The 22,587-nt window shown below is 40.9% G+C and overlaps 1 protein-coding gene and 1 non-coding gene across 3 annotated transcripts in view; one reads left to right on the top strand and one right to left on the bottom strand.

Annotated features, from left to right (window-relative positions):
• Positions 1 to 7,804: 7,804 nt before the first annotated feature.
• On the bottom strand, positions 7,805 to 7,874 carry trnaa-ugc (transfer RNA alanine (anticodon UGC)). Its single transcript has one exon. It is a non-coding gene; the product is annotated as a tRNA-Ala (tRNA).
• Positions 7,875 to 13,235: 5,361 nt separating this feature from the next.
• LOC118357647 (unconventional myosin-Id) overlaps positions 13,236 to 22,587 on the top strand; it is a 115,016-nt gene continuing 105,664 nt past the window's right edge. Inside the window, exon 1 of one of the 2 annotated variants that reach the window (XM_052478407.1) lies at positions 13,236 to 13,842. In XM_052478407.1, the coding sequence (XP_052334367.1) occupies positions 13,748 to 13,842 (95 nt within the window). In that variant the 5' untranslated portion in view covers positions 13,236 to 13,747. Of the gene's footprint in view, positions 13,843 to 14,099; positions 14,122 to 22,587 lie in introns of those variants that run through there. The other variant, XM_052478408.1, reaches the window with a different exon arrangement.

Here is a 22,587-nt window from a genome sequence, read left to right as displayed (position 1 = left end):
GCGGCCCGTCAGGAAGTCCAGGACCCAGTTGCACAGGGCGGGGTCGAGACCCAGGGTCTGGATGTTTCCAGGGAACTGCCCCTGAATGTTTCCATGTCATTTAATAAAATGCAAATTAATTAAGTTAAAAGTCATACAATATGGTTTTCTGGATTTTTGTTTTCGATTCCGTCTCTCACAGTTGAAGTGTACCCATGATAAATATTACAGACCTCTACATGCTTTGTAAGTAGGAAACACTGCCGATTTTGCAGGTTATCAAATGCATGTGGTAACAGCGGACTGGGATAGGGAGAGATTGAATATGTCCGTAAACACACCAGCCAGCTGGTCTGCGCATGCTCTGAGGACGCGGCTGGGGATTCCGTCTGGGCCTGCAGCCTTGCGAGGGTTAACACGTTTAAATGTTTTACTCACGACGGCTGCAGTGAAGGAGAGCCCGCAGGTTTTGGTAGCGGGCCTTGTCAGTGGCACTGTATTGTCCTCAAAGCGAGCAAAAAAGTTATTTAGTCTGTCTGGGAGCAAGACATCCTGGTTCGTGACGGGGCTGGTTTTCTTTTTGTAATCCGTGATTGACTGTAGACCCTGCCACATACCTCTTGTGTCTGAGCCGTTGAATTGCAACTTTACTTTGTCTCTATACTGACACTTAGCTAGTTTGATTGCCTTGCGGAGGGAATAGCTACACTGTTTGTATTCAGTCATGTCTCATATGGATATACTGTACTCTATATTATCTACTGCATCTTGCCATCTTTATGTAATACATGTATCACTAGGCACTTTAAACTATGCCACTTTATGTTTACATACCCTACATTACTCATCTTAGATGTGTATACTGTACTCGATACCATCTACTGCATCTTACCTATGCCGTTCTGTACCATCACTCATTCATATATCTTTATGTACATATTATTTACCCCTTTACACTTGTGTGTATAAGGTAGTAGTTGTGGAATTGTGAGGTTAGATTACTCGTCGGTTATTACTGCATTGTGGGAATTAGAATCACAAGCATTTTGCTACACTCGCATTAACATCTGCTAACCATGTGTATGTGACAAATACAATTTGACTTGATATTTGAAACCAAATACTTTTAGACTTTTACCCAAGTAGGATTTAACTGGGTGATTAACTTTTACTTGAGTCATTTTCTATTAAGTTATCTTTACTTTTACTCAAGTATGACAATTGTGTACTTTTCCCACAACAGCTTATAGTTTGTTCCTAAATGTATTTGTGTGCCAAAAAAAATCAACTTAGGAGCACATGTGCTTCTTGTAAAAAAATATCAGCGTAGAGTCCTGTGATGCTTTTCAAATTTAAAGTGGAACTGACAGCATTTTAGCAACACGAAATCTTATCCAAATCTGTTCATACCACAATATGACACTATTTAAAAACATTTTCTAAGGGAGCGCTTAGATATGGTCATTTTCACATTTTCAATTCTTAGTGTTGGTGAAGGACATATTCTAAGGCGTTTGTGAAAATTCTATCGCAATATAGAGTGGCAAAGTGGGCGTGCGTTTATACAATTAATTGACATTTCAGTAAATAAAACCCCAAAAAAACATCTGTCTCGTCCAGGAGCTTCAGTAGCTTCTGTAGCGCTTTATGCAAATTGCTCATTTGCCACACAGCCTTCCATCATTCACTTTGAACTGGGCTGTGTATATACAGGCAGGAGTAACAGCACAACTTTAAATCAAATCAAATCAAATTTATTTATATAGCCCTTCGTACATCAGCTGATATCTCAAAGTGCTGTACAGAAACCCAGCCTAAAACCCCAAACAGCAAGCAATGCAGGTGTAGAAGCACGGTGGCTAGGAAAAACTCCCTAGAAAGGCCAAAACCTAGGAAGAAACCTAGAGAGGAACCAGGCTATGTGGGGTGGCCAGTCCTCTTCTTGCTGTGCCGGGTGGAGATAACAGAACATGGCCAAGATGTTCAAATGTTCATAAATGACCAGCATGGCAGAACAGTTGAAACTGGAGCAGCAGCACAGTCAGGTGGACCGGGGACAGCAAGGAGTCATCATGTCAGGTAGTCCTGGGGCACGGTCCTAGGGCTCAGGTCCTCCGAGAGAGAGAAAGAAAGAGAGAATTAGAGAGAGCATATGTGGGGTGGCCCGTCCTCTTCTGGCTGTGCCGGGTGGAGATTATAACATAACATGGCCAAGATGTTCAAATGTTCATAAATGACCAGCATGGTTGAATAATAACAAGGCAGAACAGTTGAAACTGGAGCAGCAGCATGGCCAGGTGGACTGGGGACAGCAAGGAGTCGTCATGTCAGGTAGTCCTGGGGCATGGTCCCAGGGCCCAGGTCCTCCGAGAGAGAGAAAGAAAGGAGAGAATTAGAGAACGCACACTTAGATTCACACAGGACACCGAATAGGACAGGAGAAGTACTCCAAATATAACAAACTGACCCTAGCCCCCCGACACAAACTACTGCAGCATAAATACTGGAGGCTGAGACAGGAGGGAACAGGAGACACTGTGGCCCCATCCGAGGACACCCCCGGACAGGGCCAAACAGGAAGGATATAACCCCACCCACTTTGCCAAAGCACAGCCCCCACACCACTAGAGGGATATCTTCAACCACCAACTTACCATCCTGAGACAAGGCTGAGTATAGCCCACAAAGATCTCCGCCACGGCACAGCCCAAGTGGGGGGGGGGGGTGGCGCCAACCCAGACAGGATGACCACAACAGTGAATCAACCCACTCAGGTGACGCACCCCCTGCAGGGACGGCATGAGAGAGCCCCTTTAGATCATTAGAACGCATTCACCAAAAGCCACAAAATACACCTGAATAGATTTCTGAAAATATGTAAAAACCACGAGAGTCCTCTTACATTTGGGAACTTTATAGTCCTATTGAGCAAACAACCATTAAAAGGTAGGCTCTCTCTGTTATGCACATCAACAACAAATGTTAGCCAGAGTAAGATGAGCTCAAATCTAAAGGGGGAACATTAAATAAACCCTCTCAAACTTTTTCAGCTAGTTGTTGGTCAACATTGTACTGATAGACGATGAGGAATAGTGACCTACTCATCCTTCTGCACTGCAGCTTGCCTGCCAATGCATGCTTGTCCCAACCAAACACTCAAGTTGGCAAGCTTGCTAGTTAGCTACTTCCAGACACAAATGAGAGAACACCTAACTCTGACCATTTTACTCACCCTAGCAGAGCTGGTTATGATGTTTACATGTTATCTAGAGTGTTCGTGACTAACTATGACTTTTTTTTGCCTACGTTTACTGACACCGGTCATATTCAGCGGATGTTGTGCGTTCCTAAATTCATCAGTAATTCAGAGCTCTGGCACACTCGGATGAGAGTGCTCTGAAATCGGAGTAGATAGTCAGAGTGAATTTGTGAACCCAAGAGATATTCTAACTGAATAACAGTCGTTCAAGTTCAGCATAGCAAGCTAGTAATGACACCTGCATCTCTAGCTATGTAGCCACCGAAAAACGATATGAGCGAAAAAAAAGTCAGTCACTCACCCACTTCTCCAATGACATGACATCCTCCTAGCTAGCTAGCTAACTAGCTAGCTACTATCTATCTAATGTTAGGCTCTGTGTTTTTAGCTTGCTACATAAATAGATACGCTAGCCTATTTGCCACATTATGACTGACTTGTGCTAGTTTGATTGTATTGACAAGACATTCCCAGCCTTAGTTACATTTGTCTGTTTTTGTCTCAATGTCCTTGAGTGGCACACTGTGGAGACAGGCCCAACCAATAAGAATTTGTTTTTCCCCACAAAAGGGCTTTATTACAGACAGAAATATTCCTCAGTTTCATAAGCTGTCCGGGTGGCTGGTCTCTGATGATCCCGCAGGTGAAGAAGCCGGATGTGGAGGTCCTGGGCTGAAGTGGTTACACGTGGTCTGCGGTTGAGAGGCCGGTTGGAAGTAGTGCCAAATTATCTAAAACGACGTGGTAGAGAAATGATAATTCAATTCTCTGGTAACCGCTTTGGTGGAAATTCCTGCAGTCTGCAAAACTTGAGACATCTGTGGCATTGTGTTGTGTGACAAAACTGCACATTTTAGAGTGGCCTTTTATTGTCCGCAGCACAAAGTGCATCTGTGTAATGATCATGCTGTTTAATCAGCTTCTTTATATGCCACAGATGTCAGGTGGATGGATTATCTTGGCAAAAGAGAAATTATCACAAACGGGATGTGAACAAATTTGTGCACAAAATATGAGACAAATAAGCTTTTTGTGTGTATGTAAAGATTTTTAAATATGTATTATTTGGGAATTATACATGGGAAACGCTGTGAGCTCCACTGAGGCATATTTTTTTTAACAGCATGGCATGAGTGGAGCCATCTAGTATAATGAAAGCTTCCTCATGTACAGTATCTCCTCATCTGAAAAACTGAAAAGAGGGAGTGTGGTGGAAACATGTTAGTTATGCCTATTGTGGGAGAGCGGATCCTCCTCACAATGATAAATCCACACACTGATAAAGGCCTAATTTTAATCACAATGTTAAACTTATCTTCAAACTTTTGGAATAGTCTCCAGATTCTACTCTTAAAAGCTTTTCCTTCACAAAGCTGCCTGTGAATCTCTAATGAGAAAAAGAAGATTGAAAATGAACAAGATTAATATTGTCACCAACTGATTACTTTCTTTTTCACACACACTATGATTCGTTTCCTTTATCTTTGCTACTGGAGAATGCATAGGCTAATTTTTGCTCCCATATCTCTCACAAACACACATCCAGACACAGATCACATCCTGGAAGTGATCTGTCTTTTCTGCCAGTGGGCCTGGGCCTGCAAGCAGATGGCCACTAAACAGAGGAAGGGAAGAGGAGTGGTTTTGGAAAGCAGTCACACACACAGCGAGAGACAGAGAGGAGAGAGAATGAGTAGACCAGCATCAAATGTGTCAGAGGTAGATTCATGTACACCGAAAATATTTAGATTAGACAAAATGCCTTTAACCCAAATTAGGCTAGATGTTATATTGTATGTTATAGTTTTGAGACCCATGTGTACATCTCCTAACATCTGATCTACACCATACAATTGAATACAGGGTGTCAGGTCCAAGTCACTAGTAAATTAGCTGGAATTGGAAAAACTAGTGTTAAATACCTTTGTTCATGAAACTATTTGAAAGTAAACGATTGTCCACAGCAATTGTGAACTATTCCAACCTAATGGCTTCGATATTTTCCCAGTTCCGGCTGTATTTAGTCTGCTTTTGCTCCTGATATGGGCATTGCAAAGTAGCTTTAGTAGACATTTGTGTACATACTCATGTTATTGGTAGGATTTGAACACTAGTCTCCCACTCCCGGAAGCAAACGTCTTGACCATTAGACCAAAAAGATATTCCGTCTTTGGCCAACGGTGGTTCCAAGTTGCAGGCAAGGCAGCAGCTACTCTTCCTGGGGTCCAAACATATTAAAGCACTTACATTACATATAAAACAAAATATAAAATAGTACATCATATAACATTATTATACCCCTACATATCTACAATAAAAAATGTTTGATACAACAATATCACAATCCAATTGTGAGTACGTTTGCCAATCAGTTGGGCTGCCAGATTTATTTGCCATATCTTTTGCCTCATACCTCTCAAGCATACCATTTTTCAATTCCTCATCAATCCAAGGGGATTTTACAGTCATTTTCTTAATGGGTGCATTTTTATTAGTAACTGGAGAAAGCAATTTCATAAATGCGTCAAGTGCAGAGTCTGGTTGCTCCTCATTACACACCACAGACCAGCAAATATTCTTAACATCATCAACATATGAATGACTACAAAACTTATTGTATGACCTCTTAGACACTATATTAGGCCCAGCCGTTGGAACTTTGGTTTTCCTAGATATGGCTACTATATTGTGATCACTACATCCTATGGATTTGGATACTGCGTTACATGTTTGCAGCATTAGTAAAGATGTGATCAATACATGTTGGTGATTTCATTCCTGCGCTGTTTGGAAATACCCTGGTAGGTTGCCTGACAACCTGAACCAAGTTGCAGACACTGGTTACAGTTTGACGTTTTTTTTCTTGATTGGGCAGCTTGATGAGAGCCAGTCAATATTTAAATCACCCAGAAAATATACTTCTCTGTTGATATCACATACATTATCAAGCATTTCACACGTCATCCAGAAACTGACTGTTAGCACTTGGTGGTCTAGAGCAGCTACCCACAAGAATGTCCTTAAAGTGAGGCAGATTAACCTGTAGCCATATTACTTCTACAGTATTTAACATGAGATCGTCTCTAAGCTTTACAGGAATGTGGTTCTGGCCGCAACACCGCCTCCGTTGGCATTTCTGTCTTTTCGGTAGATGATATAACCATCTATTGCCTCCACTGTATCATCAAAGTGAGTTTCAAAGATAGTCAGAATATGAATATCATCTGTTACAAGCAAGTTATTGACTTCATGAACCTTGTTTCCCAGGCTGCATATGTTAATATGGACAATTATTATGCACTTTTCTGGGTTGCCTGATTGTTTTTAATGCATATCAGAAGTAGACTTGCTCATGTTATTTATATTGTAGTGCAGGGTGAGCTGCACAAAGTGGTGTTCCTACTAGGGCACACTGCCGCAGTGCTAACAGTATAACTCTAGTTCAAAGGCTCATGATTACTGCATACAATTGCTATAGGATCAACAGAGGTATTCAGGGCAATTAGGGAGACATAATTTAAGTTACTCACATTGTCAGCCAACACCCCTAGGATAATCCAGGCTCTGATCAGTCCCTACACCCAAACAAGGGCACTGCGTTCATCCACCTCTGGCCTGCTCGCCTCCCTACCACTGAGGAAGTACAGTTCCCGCTCAGCCCAGTCAAAACTGTTCGCTGCTCTGGCTCCCCAATGGTGGAACACACTCCCTCACGACGCCAGGACAGCGGAGTCAATCACCACCTTCCGGAGACACCTGAAACCCCACCTCTTTAAGGAATACCTAGGATAGGATAAAGTAATCCTTCTCACCCCCCCCCCCTTAAAAGATTTAGATGCACTATTGTAAAGTGGCTGTTCCACTGGATGTCATAAGGTGAATGCACCAATTTGTAAGTCGCTCTGGATAAGAGCGTCTGCTAAATGACTTAAATGTAATGTAAATGTAAATGTATAATGTACATTTGATGCAGCATTGTGATGACTCATAACAATGGTAGCGATTAACTGAGCTGGTCTTGGGTCATTGATGTCATTGTTTCAAAGCAGCCTTTAAATGCGTGGACAGAGTCGAGGAGCCAAGATGATTTGGATGGACTCCGTCATTCCTGTAGAGCATCTTCTGTTTCCAGAAGGAGTCAAAGTTATCTATAAAAGTGATTCCAGCAGAGCTACGGTAATCTTTTAGCCAGATGTGTAATGCCAGTAGCCTGCTTAATCTGTCACGCCCGCGGCGACCCAACGATGGTACATTGGCCATTTTTTGAGTCTTTAAATACTAAAATCAGTTCTTTAAAATACATTTTCAGATGTTCCGAGCTAGCCCTCCTGATGTCATGACCCCACATGGACTATGACGGTGTCAGCTCCCAGCATCTGCCGTAGAACAGTCGAAAGCAGCCTTGTGCTCCTGGGAGGCACAGGGTTTTTGCATTGGGAACCGAGATGTTTCTCACCATAGAGCTACCGATGATGACAGCTGGTGATGTTGAATGGGCCGGTCTCTCAGGCAATCCAGAGCAATTTACAGTAGTGAGCGTATAAATCTTCATATTTGTTTTTGTACTGGTCCTCTGTGGGAATCAAACCCACAACCCTGGCATTGCAAGTGCCATGCTCTACCAACTGAGCCACACAAATCTGGGGTGGTGCCATATCTACATCTTCTCAGGGTCCATAGACATACCTCTGTTCCAAATGTATTAGGGACCTTAACCCTAATTGCTCTTGTAAGTTACTCTAGTGTCTGCTAAATATACTCAAATGTAAACATTTTACATGAATCTATCGCCGTGCCAAATTGTGCGAATTTATCACAAAATGCACAATTGTTCCAGATTTTTCTGTTTAGAAGCTTGATGAAAAGAATCAGGGCTGTGCACAGACCTTTTGGGGGGCATTTTATTTGTATTGATTTATTTAACCTTTATTTAACTAGTCAAGTCAGTTAAGAACAAATTCTTATTTACAATGAAGACCTACCAAAAGGCCTCCTGCTGGGACGGGGGCCTGGGATAAAAAATAAAAAATAAAAAAAACAATATAAAGATAGGACAAAGCTTAAATTTAGCCACACGGATACTCTTAGTCATCTCCCAACTACTCCCCTATCCCCACCCCCCTCTCTTTTGATTAGCTGGCTGATTAAACATTTTTGTGGACAAAATTATATCAGACAAACAGACTAATTTATACTAGCTTATACTTATACTAGCTGCATGGCTAGCTGGCTAAGATCAAGATCAGGCTAGATAGATGATTATTATTATATAGTACACATTTCTCTAACTTTTGACATGCAAAAGTCATGGAATATTTTTTATCTGAAGACATCAAATGTTTTGTGAGGATCTTTTTGTACAATACTTACATGTATCAAGATGAACAAAATTGTCTTCCAATATTGTGAAATTGTTGACTGTAGATGTGTTGTCCACTGTAAATATATTCCTGACAGGAAAAATGTATGAGGATGAAAGGTTCCTATCAAATTCCATGAGAAATGTATATGGGTCATTTTTTACCCGGCATAATGCAAACTTGGGGTAGTAATGCAAAAACTCCTTTTACTCAATTATTTAAAAATGAGAACTAACAACTAATAACAACAAGATAAGTCATGTAAAACATACTGTGCCCAGAAAACCTATATAGGTTAATTAAGAGCGTTATGAAAGAGCACAGTTTGAAAGATATGGCAAATGGAAGTCAAACCGGGATGGACATCAGAAATAGATGAGAGGTTGAGGGTAGAAGAAGGACAGTAAAAACAAACAAAATAGAACTATTGTAAAATAGACTGTGTCCATAAAAGGCATATAGTATGTATAAGATGGAAATACAGGCGTAAGCGTAGTTGTTCACTAGTTTGCTCCAATTGGTAGGGTTGTAGTCTAATCAAGGAAAATATATATTTAAAAATATATATTTAAAAAAGATATGTATTTATATGTATAAACAGTTGAAGTCGGAAGGTTACACATACCTTTGCCAAATACATTTAAACTCAGTTTTTCACAATTCCGGACATTTAATCCAAGTAAAGACTCCCTGTCTTAGGTCAGTTAGGATCACCACTTTATTTTAAGAATGTGAAATGTCAGAATAATAGTGAAGCCTCTCCCTTTTAACTCCAAGCATAATGATGGTCATTATGGCCAAACAATTCTATTTTTGTTTCATCAGACCAGAGGACATTTCTCCAAAAAGTACGGTCTGGCTTTTTTATGGTGGTTTTGGAGCAGTGGCTTCCTCCTTGCCGAGCGGCCTTTCAGGTTATGTTGATATAGGACTCGTTTTACTGTGGATATAGATACTTTGTACCTGTTTCCTACAGCATCTTCACAAGGTCCTTTGCTGTTGTTCTTGGATTGATTTGAACTTTTCGCACCAAAGTACGTTCATCTCTAGGAGACAGAACGCGTCTCCTTCCTGAGCGGTATGATGGCTGCATGGTCCCATGGTGTTTATACTTGCGTACTATTGTTTGTACAGATGAACGTGGTACCTTCAGGCATTTGGAAATTGCTGAACCAGACTTGTGGAGCTCTACAATTTTTTTCTGGGGTCTTGGCTGATTTATTTTGATTTTCCCATGATGTCAAGCAAAGAGGCACTGAGTTTGAAGGTAGGTCTTGAAGTACATCCATAGGTACACCTCCAATTGACTCAAATTATGTCAATTAGCCTATCAGAAGCTTCTAAAGCCATGACGTCATTTTCTGGAATTTTCCAACCTGTTTAAAGGCACGGTCAACTTAGTGTATGTAAACTTCTGACCCACTGGAATTGTTATACAGTGAGTTATAAGTGAAATAATCTGTCTGTAATAAACAATTGTTGGAGAAATTACTTGTCATGCACAAAGTAGATGTCCTAACTGACTTGGCAAAACTATAGTTTGTTAACAAGAAATTTGTGGAGTGGTTGAAAAACGAGTTTTAATGACTCCAACCTAAGTGTATGTAAACTTCTGACTTCAACTGTATGTGTATATATATATACATACGTGTGTGTGTGTGTGTGTTTCCAATTTATATTTGCCAAAGAATATATGGGGGATTGGAAGTGATGATTGGAAGTGATGCAGACAATTACATTGATGGAAGCTACAACCTATCTGCAATATTAAAGCTGATCTACCCCTAAAAAAATGTAAAAAGGAGAAATGAAAACAGTGATTAATAAACATTAAAAACAAGATGTTTAATAAATACTTCATTAATTACATGTATTGTATTGTTGTAGCAAAAAGAAAGGTCAGTTTGATGAGAGCAATGCAATGAATTCCATAGGAAATACATACGGGTCATAGGTGATGCAAAAACTATTTTTACTTCAAAAATACGAAATTAGAAAACGAAACTATAATGTTAAAGACACATTATTTAAGGAATTCCTGGAATATTAGACGATGACACTTTAAAGGATTTGTTTTCTGGCCAAACAAGTGGAGAAGGGGTCTTAAACATCTACCAGAAACAGTCTTAAAAGGTATTAGAAATACATCAAAACACAATAATGTTGAAGTAAAGTCCCCTGCAAACTACACTGAACAAAAATATAAATGCAACATGTAAAGTGTTGATCCCATGTTTCATGAGCTGAAATAAAAGATCCCAGAAATGTTCCAGTCGCATAAAAAGCTTATTTCTCAAAATAAATTTGCTCAAATTTGGGCCAAGTGAAATCCATAGGGCCTAATGAATTTATTTCAATTCAATGATTTCCTCCTATAAATTGTAACTCAGTAAAATCGTTGAATTGTTGCATGTTGTGTTTATATTTTTGTCCAGTATAATATCAAGACATAATTAGTTTTGAAGAAATGATTTGTCCTCTGAAAGTGTAAGAAACATTGCCTTGTGCCTTGTAATTCCATTACAAAACCCCACATCTTTAAGATATTTTCTCATTTCTCTCCCTCATGAGGAAGGAGGATAATGAAAGTTGACTGTAGTAACAAATAGAGGTAGACCTACCAATTCGTTAAAGTATTTTTACTGATATCAAGTTTGTTTATAAATTACTATGTGATTAAAACTCTTAATTCTGTAACCAAATCGGTAAAGGAATTACTGTAATTTAATTAGCTACAATGGGAAATCGTAGTAGTCATAAACCACAGTTAGGTCACCTGCTACTGTCCTCCAACTGGCATACTGTTATGTTCCGCTAATAACTTTTTTTATTTGCTTTTTTTTTTACATGTGGTGGTCACAGTGAGACTGTGAAAACAGTTTGGACAACCCCTCCCTCTCAGTCCCTCTCTCTCTCTCTCTCTTTCCTGCTCTCGCTCTCTCTTGCTCTCTCTCGCTCGCTCGCTCTCTCTCGCTCGCTCGCTCTCTCCACTCATGTCACCTCTCCTGGCTATTACTGACACCAACCACCATGATACCTACCCTCTTTCATTTACTGTAACAAGAATCCTCACCCACTGAGCACCGACCGACACCGGACATCCATGGATGCTACAAAGTACTTGAAATTTGGCCAGTCCTCCCTGGCAGAACCATTTATAGACGTCTATGTTTCATAAGTTTGGACAGAAAAGTATAGTACAACAGTACAGTACAGTAAAGTACAGTAGAGTATAATGTACTGTACTGAACATATCTACTGTACTGTAAGGAACTCTACTCTGTGCTGTGTTGTGCTGTGCTGTACTGTACTGTGATGTCCAAACTTGTGAAACATAGACGTCTATGATTATTTCAGATTTGGTCTGGTCCGGAACAACCAAATGTGGTCTTGTTTGGGAGCAGAGATCAATACAATAATAGCCAGTGTGTGGAATAACCAAATATGCAAAATAAGGATATTGCATATTTCTACCTTTGTGTACTTATTCAGGATCCATCACCATAAAGAGAATAATATTAATATCCATAATTATGCATTTCTGTATAGTACAGATCAGGGACCCATGATGTAATTCTGTTACCCGATGTAAAATCCACTTTGACTACTCTAGTACAATATCCAAACCATGTGTTTTTTTCAAACTCTAGGTGTCATGTCAAAGCTGACATCCCATTCTTTCTGCAGACATCTTTTCATCAAAGCTGTGAGTGCATAAAAAAACAAAGGGAGATTTTACCCAAATTCTGTTACCAAACTTAGCATTTGCACAGTTATTCCAGTAAATGTGTTTTTGTGAAGATTTTTGTGTTCAATTGTTCAAAGTAGTTCTTGTGCATAGAGTTGGTTTGTTAAGCTTTTAAATTAGTGGTTTTTGTTTGGCAAACATTTTAAAGTGAACAATCGGATTCCTTTACAGTGGAACTGTCAAGAGGCAAAAGGCACCAGTAAAAATACTTCCCGACTGTGACGTTCAGAGTAAAATGACGTGTTAGTTGATATTGTATATCCCTAAGACAGGCCTTCTGCCTTTCAATACGATTACAGTACAGTAGTAAGATATTATAAATTAATACCTCTCTGAAACACAAGATGGCAGACCAGCGTGTACAATTGCCATTAGTAGGCAGATTGCAGCAGCATCAGTGAAGTGATAAACCAGATTGTACCGCAGCATCAGCTGTCTCTCGTAAACCTATGTATTGAGTTTGAGTTTGGCAGTGTTCAGTAGGCCTACTTCCAAGAAACTAGAAGTGTTTTTGTCATATGTTCATCCTCATCATATACATGGTCAGATAGTGGTCCAAATTCTGTGACAGGGAGTTGAGTTAGTTTAACAATTTGTTATATCTTTATTAGGCTATGTCTTTTTAAATCTTATTATTTTTTTGACACACACAAAGTACCCAATGTCACAAATGGTAGGCCTGCATGTAAGATAAATTGTAGGCAATGAATGTTTCCTTATATGGTATCATTATAGGGCATCATTTGAGGCCATGACCGTACCTGAATTTTCTTTGGAGAACTCGTCAAAATGACTCGCCATCCCCGAGAAATGTACTAAACTGTTCAGTATTGGTCTTGGGGGATTTGTGTAATATTTTCAAACTTACACACCCGACACGTTCAGAAGGAGGAGCGTCCGGAGGCGGGTGGGATTCTATTCGTATGTATAAAGTCGAGACGAGAAATTCAAGGAAAGGGCTCTATGGATAGGCGTTAGTGTAACCATATCTTCTCGCCGAAAGCAACACGTCTGTCTGGATGTGAATACATATTCTGGAATAACCATTACTTTTTCAAACCGGGTAGAGTAATGAGAAGACGAAAAAATTGATATACGTTTTGCTATTGGTTTAGTTTGGCTGTTCTGTGTCGTTTCCTCGCGTGCTTATTTGTTCAGCTTACTCAAAATGAAAGAAAAATAAATAACAATGTATGACGCATACTGCTGATTAGAAGAACGAAGACCATGCTCGTCGATCATTTAGCGCTTGAATCGGTGGACTGACGAGCTCACCATCGTTTACCTGGTGTGGCGGAGGAGCACTTCGCTTCAAAACAGTCAAGTTTTCTTTTATCAAAAAATATAGAGATATTTTCCCCTGACCCGATATTCTTTTTTGGGGGGGGACCAAAATACAACATGGCAGAACACGAGAGTCTGGAGTTTGGAAAGGCTGACTTTGTTCTTCTGGACAGCGTTTCTTTGGAGGAATTCATGGCTAACCTAAAGCTCAGGTAGGCAGTGGCGTCCACGGTCGTTCACCTTTGCAGTGTCAGTGAGACTATATATATATATATTAGGCGCAGCTTTGCCTGCTGCAGTCTACTGTAAGGACCAGCGTGGTTCATAAAAATCATGTTACCTTGTATGCTTTTGTTAGCATTAAGCCTACATAATGATACTTGTTTTATTTTCATTAGATTGGACCCGTGTGTTTAGGACTGAGACTGACTAATGTATGAGTGGTTTCCAAGCACCGGAGGTGCTTGAGTGCTTGCTGCTCATTTTGACAGGTCAGAGTTACAATGTTATTTAGAGGTTCGTTGTTGCAATGAACTGTTGCACTTGCAGTGCTACATTCTTACACCACACCTTACGAGAAAATGGTATGGTATGAGTTGTTGAGCTTGTTTTGTCAGACCGCCAGTACCACAGCCCTTAAGCTACTATTGAATGAGTGTGTAATTGGAATCGAATCAACGTTCCATTATGGCGTGTACATCGAACAGAGCAACTTTGTTTTGTCATAGATGTCCCAGTTATTCATTGTCATTTCACTGTGGGAACAAGGAACAGCCGTTTTATTTCTTGGCCTTTACTACAAGAATGTAGTATCATGTGAGAACTATTCCTCATGTTTTGTTTGCGTACATTTTATTATTTTGACCATTCATCCACTGCAGGTCAGACAGAACAATGGGCATTGTTTCCTATTGGAACCTGTTCTGACAGGACACTGAGGGTCATTCCTCTGAGATGTTGTCTTTGTCAGACTGGTAATTCTATGAGCCATGCTGTGTGTGAATGGGGCTCCACCCAGAGAATCACAGTGAAAAGCATCATCTGAACAAACAGATCGCCCTAGGCTATTTTGCATCCTGAGTGGTTTTAGTGGGTTGATGCCAAGTATGGTATGTCGTTTGGGAAGGTGAATGTGGTAGAGATTTGAAGTCACTCACTTCTCTGGCCCTCTGTGCTTGTCCTCTGCTGCAGCTGCATGCAACTTTGCATGTGGTTTCTGACACCCCCATCTAATGTCAGGGTGGGGACGTGTGGATGGGAGGCATTTTTTAAATGTAATAGTAGGCCTATTCCTGTTTGACTTGAATATGGACAGATTTGATTCTAGTAGAATTCTCCCAAATGCTTTTCTGACAATACAGTGAAATGATTCTGAACAGTTGTAGGTTCGTTCCACCTCCAAAAATACAAGAAAGAGGATTTTGACACCCACCATCTCAGATCGTTCTGAAATCGTTTTTTTGTTGTTGTTAGAAACAGATACGATTAGCACTACTTCAACATTATTTTGTTGAAATGTCATTTGATCTCTAAGAAACTAATTGCACCCAAATTGGCTCATTTCAATTTATGAGATTCATATAATATTCAATAAATATAGTAACTAACATTTGATTTGGACTACACTTTTTTTCTAACTATGACTTAGAATCCAAAGAAATGGACAAAATCCAACACCAATCCCACCCCAACAAAAAGTATATAGTGTCAGTTTGTCTGTGTCTGACAAGTAGTATGGAGCTGAGGGTCGGAGTATTGTTTCTTCATCCAGTGTAATTTATTTTTTGATTTATTTTTCTCCTGTTCAGAGAAATTAGTCATTGAAGTTTTTAGGTTAATGTCCCATCCAACATCCAGATATTGCCATTTTTTTTTTTGTCCCCCCTCCCTCAATGTAAAGGAATAAACAGTCTATGGACAACTCAATGATGTTACTTATAGATTATTATATTTTTTTTTTTGGGGGAGTTCTCGTCAGACACAGACCTGATGCTATATCCATGTGCAGCTTTTTACCATTTCTTTCAATTCCTCATATCTTACTCATTGTTCAAAAACAGTTTGGGGTAAATCGATTGTTAGATTATTATATGTATGAATCCTACAAATTAAAATGGCCAATTTGGGTGCAATCAGTTAGCTTCATTTCTCAGAGGTCAAATTATAATTCAGCAAAAAAATGTTGCCGTAGTGCTTATCTGTTTCTAACAACAACAAAAAAACTATTTAAAAAAATCTGAGATGGTGGGTGACATGGCTTGCTGAAGTGACCCTGTAGTCGGTGTTCCTGAGCACCTCTTGCCTACTACATCTGAGAGAAAGAGGTGAAGCGAGAGGTTTATATTTTTGTATGTAGGTCAATGAGAGCGTGTTGAATTTGGTCAACTCATTTTCTACGTGAGGCTTATTTGATAAAAAATAAGTTTCATAGTGGTCAGGTTGTTACGAATGCTCTGATATAAGTGGACACGTGCCATTTTGTCAACTGAAAAAACCCAGACTTTATATCAGAGTTTTGCCTTTTGTCATAGAGGTAGATAGAGGACTCATGGATATAACCCATTGCCATTGAGGGCCTCCACCATTTTTTTTAAGTAGTCAACTGGGTGAGGATTCCTATGATTTGGGAGCAGTCAGCCAATGAATATGAACATGTACTGCTTTATAATCCTCAATGGTGCTGCCCATGCTGTCACAGACACTATAATAGCACAGATACAAAGATGAGTCCTGTATCTATCTCTATGGCCTGTTCTTTACACATCTGCCCTCTCATTGGCTAGAGTGATCCCACCTGATCTCGCCTCCTTCCGCCTGCCTTCCATCTTTGAGGAAATTGTTCGAGCGGTCACTCGAATATCTTGTTAATATAATAGAAAAACTTTGACTACATAAAAGTGCAACTCACACTTATTGCTGACAACGTTGAGCTGTTTGATATATAGGAGTAATAGCATTGGGCTGAATTTTAGCTTACAGGGCCATGTTTTAGACTTTTAGGCTTATGGAAAGTATTTCTAATGTTATGGTAATGGCAGAGAACCAGACTTCAGGATCTATAGTTTCCTGAATATTAGGAATATAGCTTACCAACAGATCTTATTTTCTAGGTGGCCTCTCCAATATTTGTATCTGCACAAATAAATAAATAACTTGACATCCTGCAATGGGTCTCATGTAATAACCAAGAAAGTGTTAAACAAATCAAAATATATTTTATATTCTTCCAAGTAGCCACCCTTTGCCTTGACAGCTTTGCACACTCTTGGCATTCTCTCAACCAGCTTCACCTGGAATGCTTTTCCAACAATCTTGATGGATTTCCCACACTTTTCCTTCACTCTGCGGTCCAACTCATCCCAAACCATCTCAATTGGGTTGAAGTCGGGTGATTGTGGAGGCAAGGTCATCTGTTGCAGCACTCCATCATCCTTCTTGGTCAAATAGCCCTTACACAGCCTGGACGTGTGCTGGGTTATTGTCCTGTTGAAAAACAAATGATAGTCCCACAAAGCGCAAACCAGATGGGATGGTGTATCGCTGCAGAATGCTGTGGTAGCCATGCTGGTTAAGTGTGCCATGAATTCTAAATAAATCACAGACAAATCAGTGTCACCAGCAAAACACAATTTTTTTAAATTTTATTTGACCTTTATAGCTGACAAGGTACAAATCTGTCGTTCTGCCCCTGAACAGGCAGTTAACCCACTGTTCCTAGGCTGTCATTGAAAATAAGAATTTGTTCTTAACTGACTTGCAGGCAGTTAAGAACAAATTCTTATTTTCAATGACAGCCTAGGAACAGTGGGTTAACTGCCTGTTCAGGGGCAGAACGACAGATTTGTACCTTGTCAGCTTGGGGATTCGAACTTGCAACCTTTCGGTTACTAGTCCAACGCTCTAACCACTAGGCTACCCTGCCACCCATCACACCTGATCCTCCATGCTTCATGGTGGGAACTACACATACAGAGATCATCCGTTCACCTACTCTCACAAAGACACGGTGATTGGAACCAAAAATCTTAAATTTGGACTCATCAAACCAAAGGACAGATTTAAACTGGTCTAATGTCCATTGCCCGTGTTTTTCTTGGTCCACGCAAGTCTCTTATTATTGGTGTCCTTTTTAGTAGTGGTTTCTTTGCAGCAATTCAACCATGAAGGCCTGATTCACACAGTCTCCTCTGAACAATTGATGTTGAGATGTCTGTTACTTGGACACTGTGATGCATTTTTGTTCTGCAATTTCTGAGGCTGGTAGCTCTAATGAACTTAACCTCTGCAGCAATGGTAACTCTGGGTCTTCTTTTCCTGTGGCGGTCCTCATGAGAGCCAGTTTCATCAACGCTTTTTGGTTCCACATTGACTGACCTTCATGTCTTTTAAGTAATGATGGGCTGTCATTTCTCTTAGCTTATTTGAGCTTTTCTTGCCATAATATGGACTTGGCTTTTTTACAAAATAGGGCTATCTTCTGTATACCACCCCTACCTTGTCACAACACAACTGATTGGCTCAAATGCATTAGGAAGGAAGGACATTTCACAAATGAACTTTTAACAAGGCACACCTGTTAATTGAAATGCATTCCAGGTGACCTACACCATGAAGCTAGTTGAGAGAATGCAAAGTGTGCCAAGCTGTTATCAAGGCAAAGGTTGGCTGCTTTGAAGAATCTCAAATATAAAATATATTTTGATTTAACACTTTTTTTTGGTTACTACATAGTTCCATATGTGTTATTTATAGTTTTGATGTCTTCACTATTATTCTACAATGTAACAAATAAAGAAAAAACATTAAATGAGTAGGGGTGTCTAAACTTTTTACTGGTACTGTATATACTGAACAAAAATATAAATGCAACATGCAACAATTTCAACGATTTTACTGTTCATATAAGGAAATCAGTCAAATGAAATAAATGCTGTAGGCCCTAATCTATGGATTTCCTCGACTCACCTGTACCCCCTCACATTGACTCGGTACCGGTACCCCTTGTAAACTCAGCAAAAAAAGAAACGTCCTCACTGTCAACTGCGTTTATACATGTGTAAATATTTGTATGAACATAAGATTCAACTACTGAGACAAACTGAACAAGTTCCGCAGACATGTGACTAACAGAAATGTAATAATGTGTCTCTGAACAAAGGTGGGGTCAAAAAGTAACAGTCAGTATCTGGTGTGGCCACCAGCTGCATTAAGTACTGCAGTGCATCTCCTCCTCATGGACTGCACCAGATTTGACAGTTCTTGTTGTGAGATGTTGCCCCACTCTTCAACCAAGATACCTGCAAGTTCCCGGAAATTTTGGGGGGGGAATCGTCCTTGCCCTCACCCGCTGATCCAACAGGTCCCAGACGTGCTCAATGGGATTGAGATCCGGGCTCTTCGCTGGCCGTGGCAGAACACTGACGTTGCAGGAAATCACGCACAGAACGAGCAGTATGACTGTTGACATTGCCATGCTGGAGGGTCATGTCAGGATGAGCCTGCAGGAAGGGTACCACATGAGGAAGGAGGATGTATTGAGATTGCCTGCAATGACAACAAGCTCAATCCGGTGATGCTGTGACACACTGCCCCAGACCATGACGAACCCCCCACCTCCAAATCGATCCCGCTCCAGAGTACAGGGCTCGGTGTAACGCTCATTCTTTCGACGATAAATGCGAATCAGACCATCACCCCTGGTGAGACAAAACTGTGACTTAGCAGTGAAGAGCACTTTTTGCCAGTCCTGTCTGGTCCAGCAACGGTGGGTTTGTGCTAGAGGTCGACCGATTATGATTTTTCAACGCCGATACCGATTTATTGGAGGACCAAAAAAGCCGATACCGATGACAATTACAAAAATACTGAATGAACACTTATTTTAACTTAATATAATACATCATAAATCAATTTAGAAACATGTTCAATTTGGTTTAAATAATGCAAAAACAAAGTGTTGGAGAAGAAAGTAAAAGTGCAATATGTGCTATGTAAGAAAGCTAACGTTTCAGTTCCTTGCTCAGAACATGAGAACATATGAAAGCTGGTGGTTCCTTTTAACATGAGTCTTCAATATTCCCAGGTAAGAAGTTTTAGGTTGTAGTTATTATAGGACTATTTCCCTCTATACCATTTGTATTTCATTAACCTTTGACTAGTGGATGTTCTTATAGGCATTTTAGTATTGCCAGTGTAACAGTATAGCTTCCGTCCCTCTCCTCGCTCCTCCCTGGTCTCGAACCAGCAACACAACGACAACAGCCACCACCGAAGCAGCGTTACTCATGCAGAGCAAGGGGGACAACTACTAGAAGACTCAAAGTGAGTGACGTTTGAAACACTATTAGCGCGCGCTAACTAGCTAGCCATTTCACTTCGGTTACACCAGCCTCATCTCGGGAGTTGATAGGCTTGAAGTCATAAACAGCGCAATGCACGCACAACGAAGAGCTGCTGGCAAAACGCATGAAAGTGCTGTTTGAATTAATGTTTACACGCCTGCTTCTGCCTTGTGAGGCCTACCACCACTCAGTCATACTTCGATACTTGTATGCTCAGTCAGATTATATGCAACGCATGACACGCTAGATAATATCTAGTAATATCATCAACCATGTGTAGTGAACTAGTGATTATGATTGATTGTTTTTTTCATAAGATAAGTTTAATGCTAGCTAGCAACCAGGCCTAGCCAATCATAATGAGTTTTTCTCCTCAAATGGGCTGTATTGCAGACAGAAATACTCCTCCTTTTCATTAGCTGTCCGGATGGCTGATCGCAGAGGATCCTGCAGGTGAAGAAGCCAGATGTGGAGGTCCTGGGCTGGTTACATAGGGTCTGCAGTTGTGAGGCCAGTTGAAAGTACTGCCAAATTCTCTCAAATGACGTTGGAGGCGGTTTATGGTATAGAAATTAACATTAAATTATTTGGCGACATCACTGGTAGACATTCCTGTAGCTAGCATACCAATTGCATGCTCCCTCAACTTGAGACATCTGTGACATTTTGGTTTGTGACACAACTAAACATTTCAGAGTGGCCTTTTATTGTCCCCAGCACAAGGTGCACCTGTGTAATTATCATGCTGTTTAATCAGCTTCTTGATATGCCACACCTTTCAGGTGGCTGGACTATATTGGCAAATGAGAAATGCTCACTAACCTGGATGTAAACACATTTGTACACAAAATTTGAGTGAAATAAGCTTTTTCTGCATTTGGAAAATATCTGGGATCTTTTATTTAATTTCATGAAACATAAGACCAACTCTTTAAATGTTGCATTAATATTTTTGTTCAGTATATACTGTATGGCTGCAAATATCTTAATAATGCACTAAATCGCAGATGTGGTACATCATTGCTCCCATGTTATTACACATCATTAAATACATTGAGGGAAAAATACAGACTAGCCTACAACTTGGAACATATAACTCAATTGAATCAATCAAATGTATTTATAAAGCCCCTTTTACATCAGTAGATGTGACAAAGTGTTATACAGAAACCCAGCCTAAAACCCCAAACAGCAAGCATTGCAGATGTATAAGCACAGTGGCTAGGAAAAACTCCCTAGGAAGAAACCTAGAATGGAACCAGGCTCGAGGGGTGGCCGATCCTCTTCTGGCTGTGCCAGGTTGAGATTATAGGAGTACATGGCCATTAAGGCCAGATTGTTTTTCAAGATGTTCATAGGTGACCAGCGTGTTGTAGATGGTCCTAGGAGTAAATGACTATTTGCTTTTTGAGAGTGCAGATGCTGTAGAGAGAGTGTGGAAACAGCAGGTCCGGTATAATGTAGCACTTCTGGTGAACAGGTCAGGGTTCAATAGCCGCAGGCAGAACAGTTTAAACTGGAGCAGCAGCACACCCAGGTGGACTGGCGACAGCGAGGAGTCATCAGGCCAGGTCGTCCTGAGGCATGGTCTTAGGGCTCAGATCCTCCAGGTAGGGGAGGGAGAGAGAATTAGAGGGAGCATACTTCAATTCAGACAGGACAACAGATAAGACAGGAGAATATAACAGACTGACCCTAGCCCACCGGCACAGGGGCACTATTGCAGCATAGATACTAGAGGCTGAGACAGGGGTGGGTCAGGGGACACTGTGGCCCCATCCCTTGTACAGGGTCAACCAGGCAGGGTATAACCCCACCCACTCTGCCAAAGTACAGCCACCACGCCCCTAGAGGGATATCTTCAGACCACCAAGTTATTACATTACATTACATTACTTTTAAGTCATTTAGCAGACGCTCTTATCCAGAGCGACTTACAAATTGGTGCATTCACCTTATGACATCCAGTGGAACAGCCACTTTACAATAGTGCATCTAAATCTTTTAAGGGGGGTGAGAAGGATTACTTTATCCTATCCTAGGTAGTCCTTGAAGAGGTGGGGTTTCAGGTGTCTCCGGAAGGTGGTGATTGACTCCGCTGTCCTGGCGTCGTGAGGGAGTGTGTCCCACCATTGGGGAGCCAGAGCAGCGAACAGTTTTGACTGGGCTGAGCGGGAACTGTACTTCCTCAGTGGTAGGGAGGCGAGCAGGCCAGAGGTGGATGAACGCAGTGCCCTTGTTTGGGTGTAGGGCCTGATCAGAGCCTGGAGGTACTGAGGTGCCGTTCCCCTCACAGCTCCGTAAGCAAGCACCATGGTCTTGTAGCGGATGCGAGCTTCAACTGGAAGCCAGTGGAGAGAGCGGAGGAGCGGGGTGACGTGAGAGAACTTGGGAAGGTTGAACACCAGACGGGCTGCGGCGTTCTGGATGAGTTGTAGGGGTTTAATGGCACAGGCAGGGAGCCCAGCCAACAGCGAGTTGCAGTAATCCAGACGGGAGATGACAAGTGCCTGGATTAGGACCTGCGCCGCTTCCTGTGTGAGGCAGGGTCGTACTCTGCGGATGTTGTAGAGCATGAACCTACAGGAACGGGCCACCGCCTTGATGTTAGTTGAG

Source organism: Oncorhynchus keta, chromosome 24 (assembly GCF_023373465.1).
Source record: "Oncorhynchus keta strain PuntledgeMale-10-30-2019 chromosome 24, Oket_V2, whole genome shotgun sequence".
Classification (NCBI taxonomy): domain Eukaryota; kingdom Metazoa; phylum Chordata; class Actinopteri; order Salmoniformes; family Salmonidae; genus Oncorhynchus; species Oncorhynchus keta.
The sequence above is the reverse complement of the archived record's forward strand: the minus strand, read 5'-3'. Positions and strand labels throughout refer to the sequence as shown.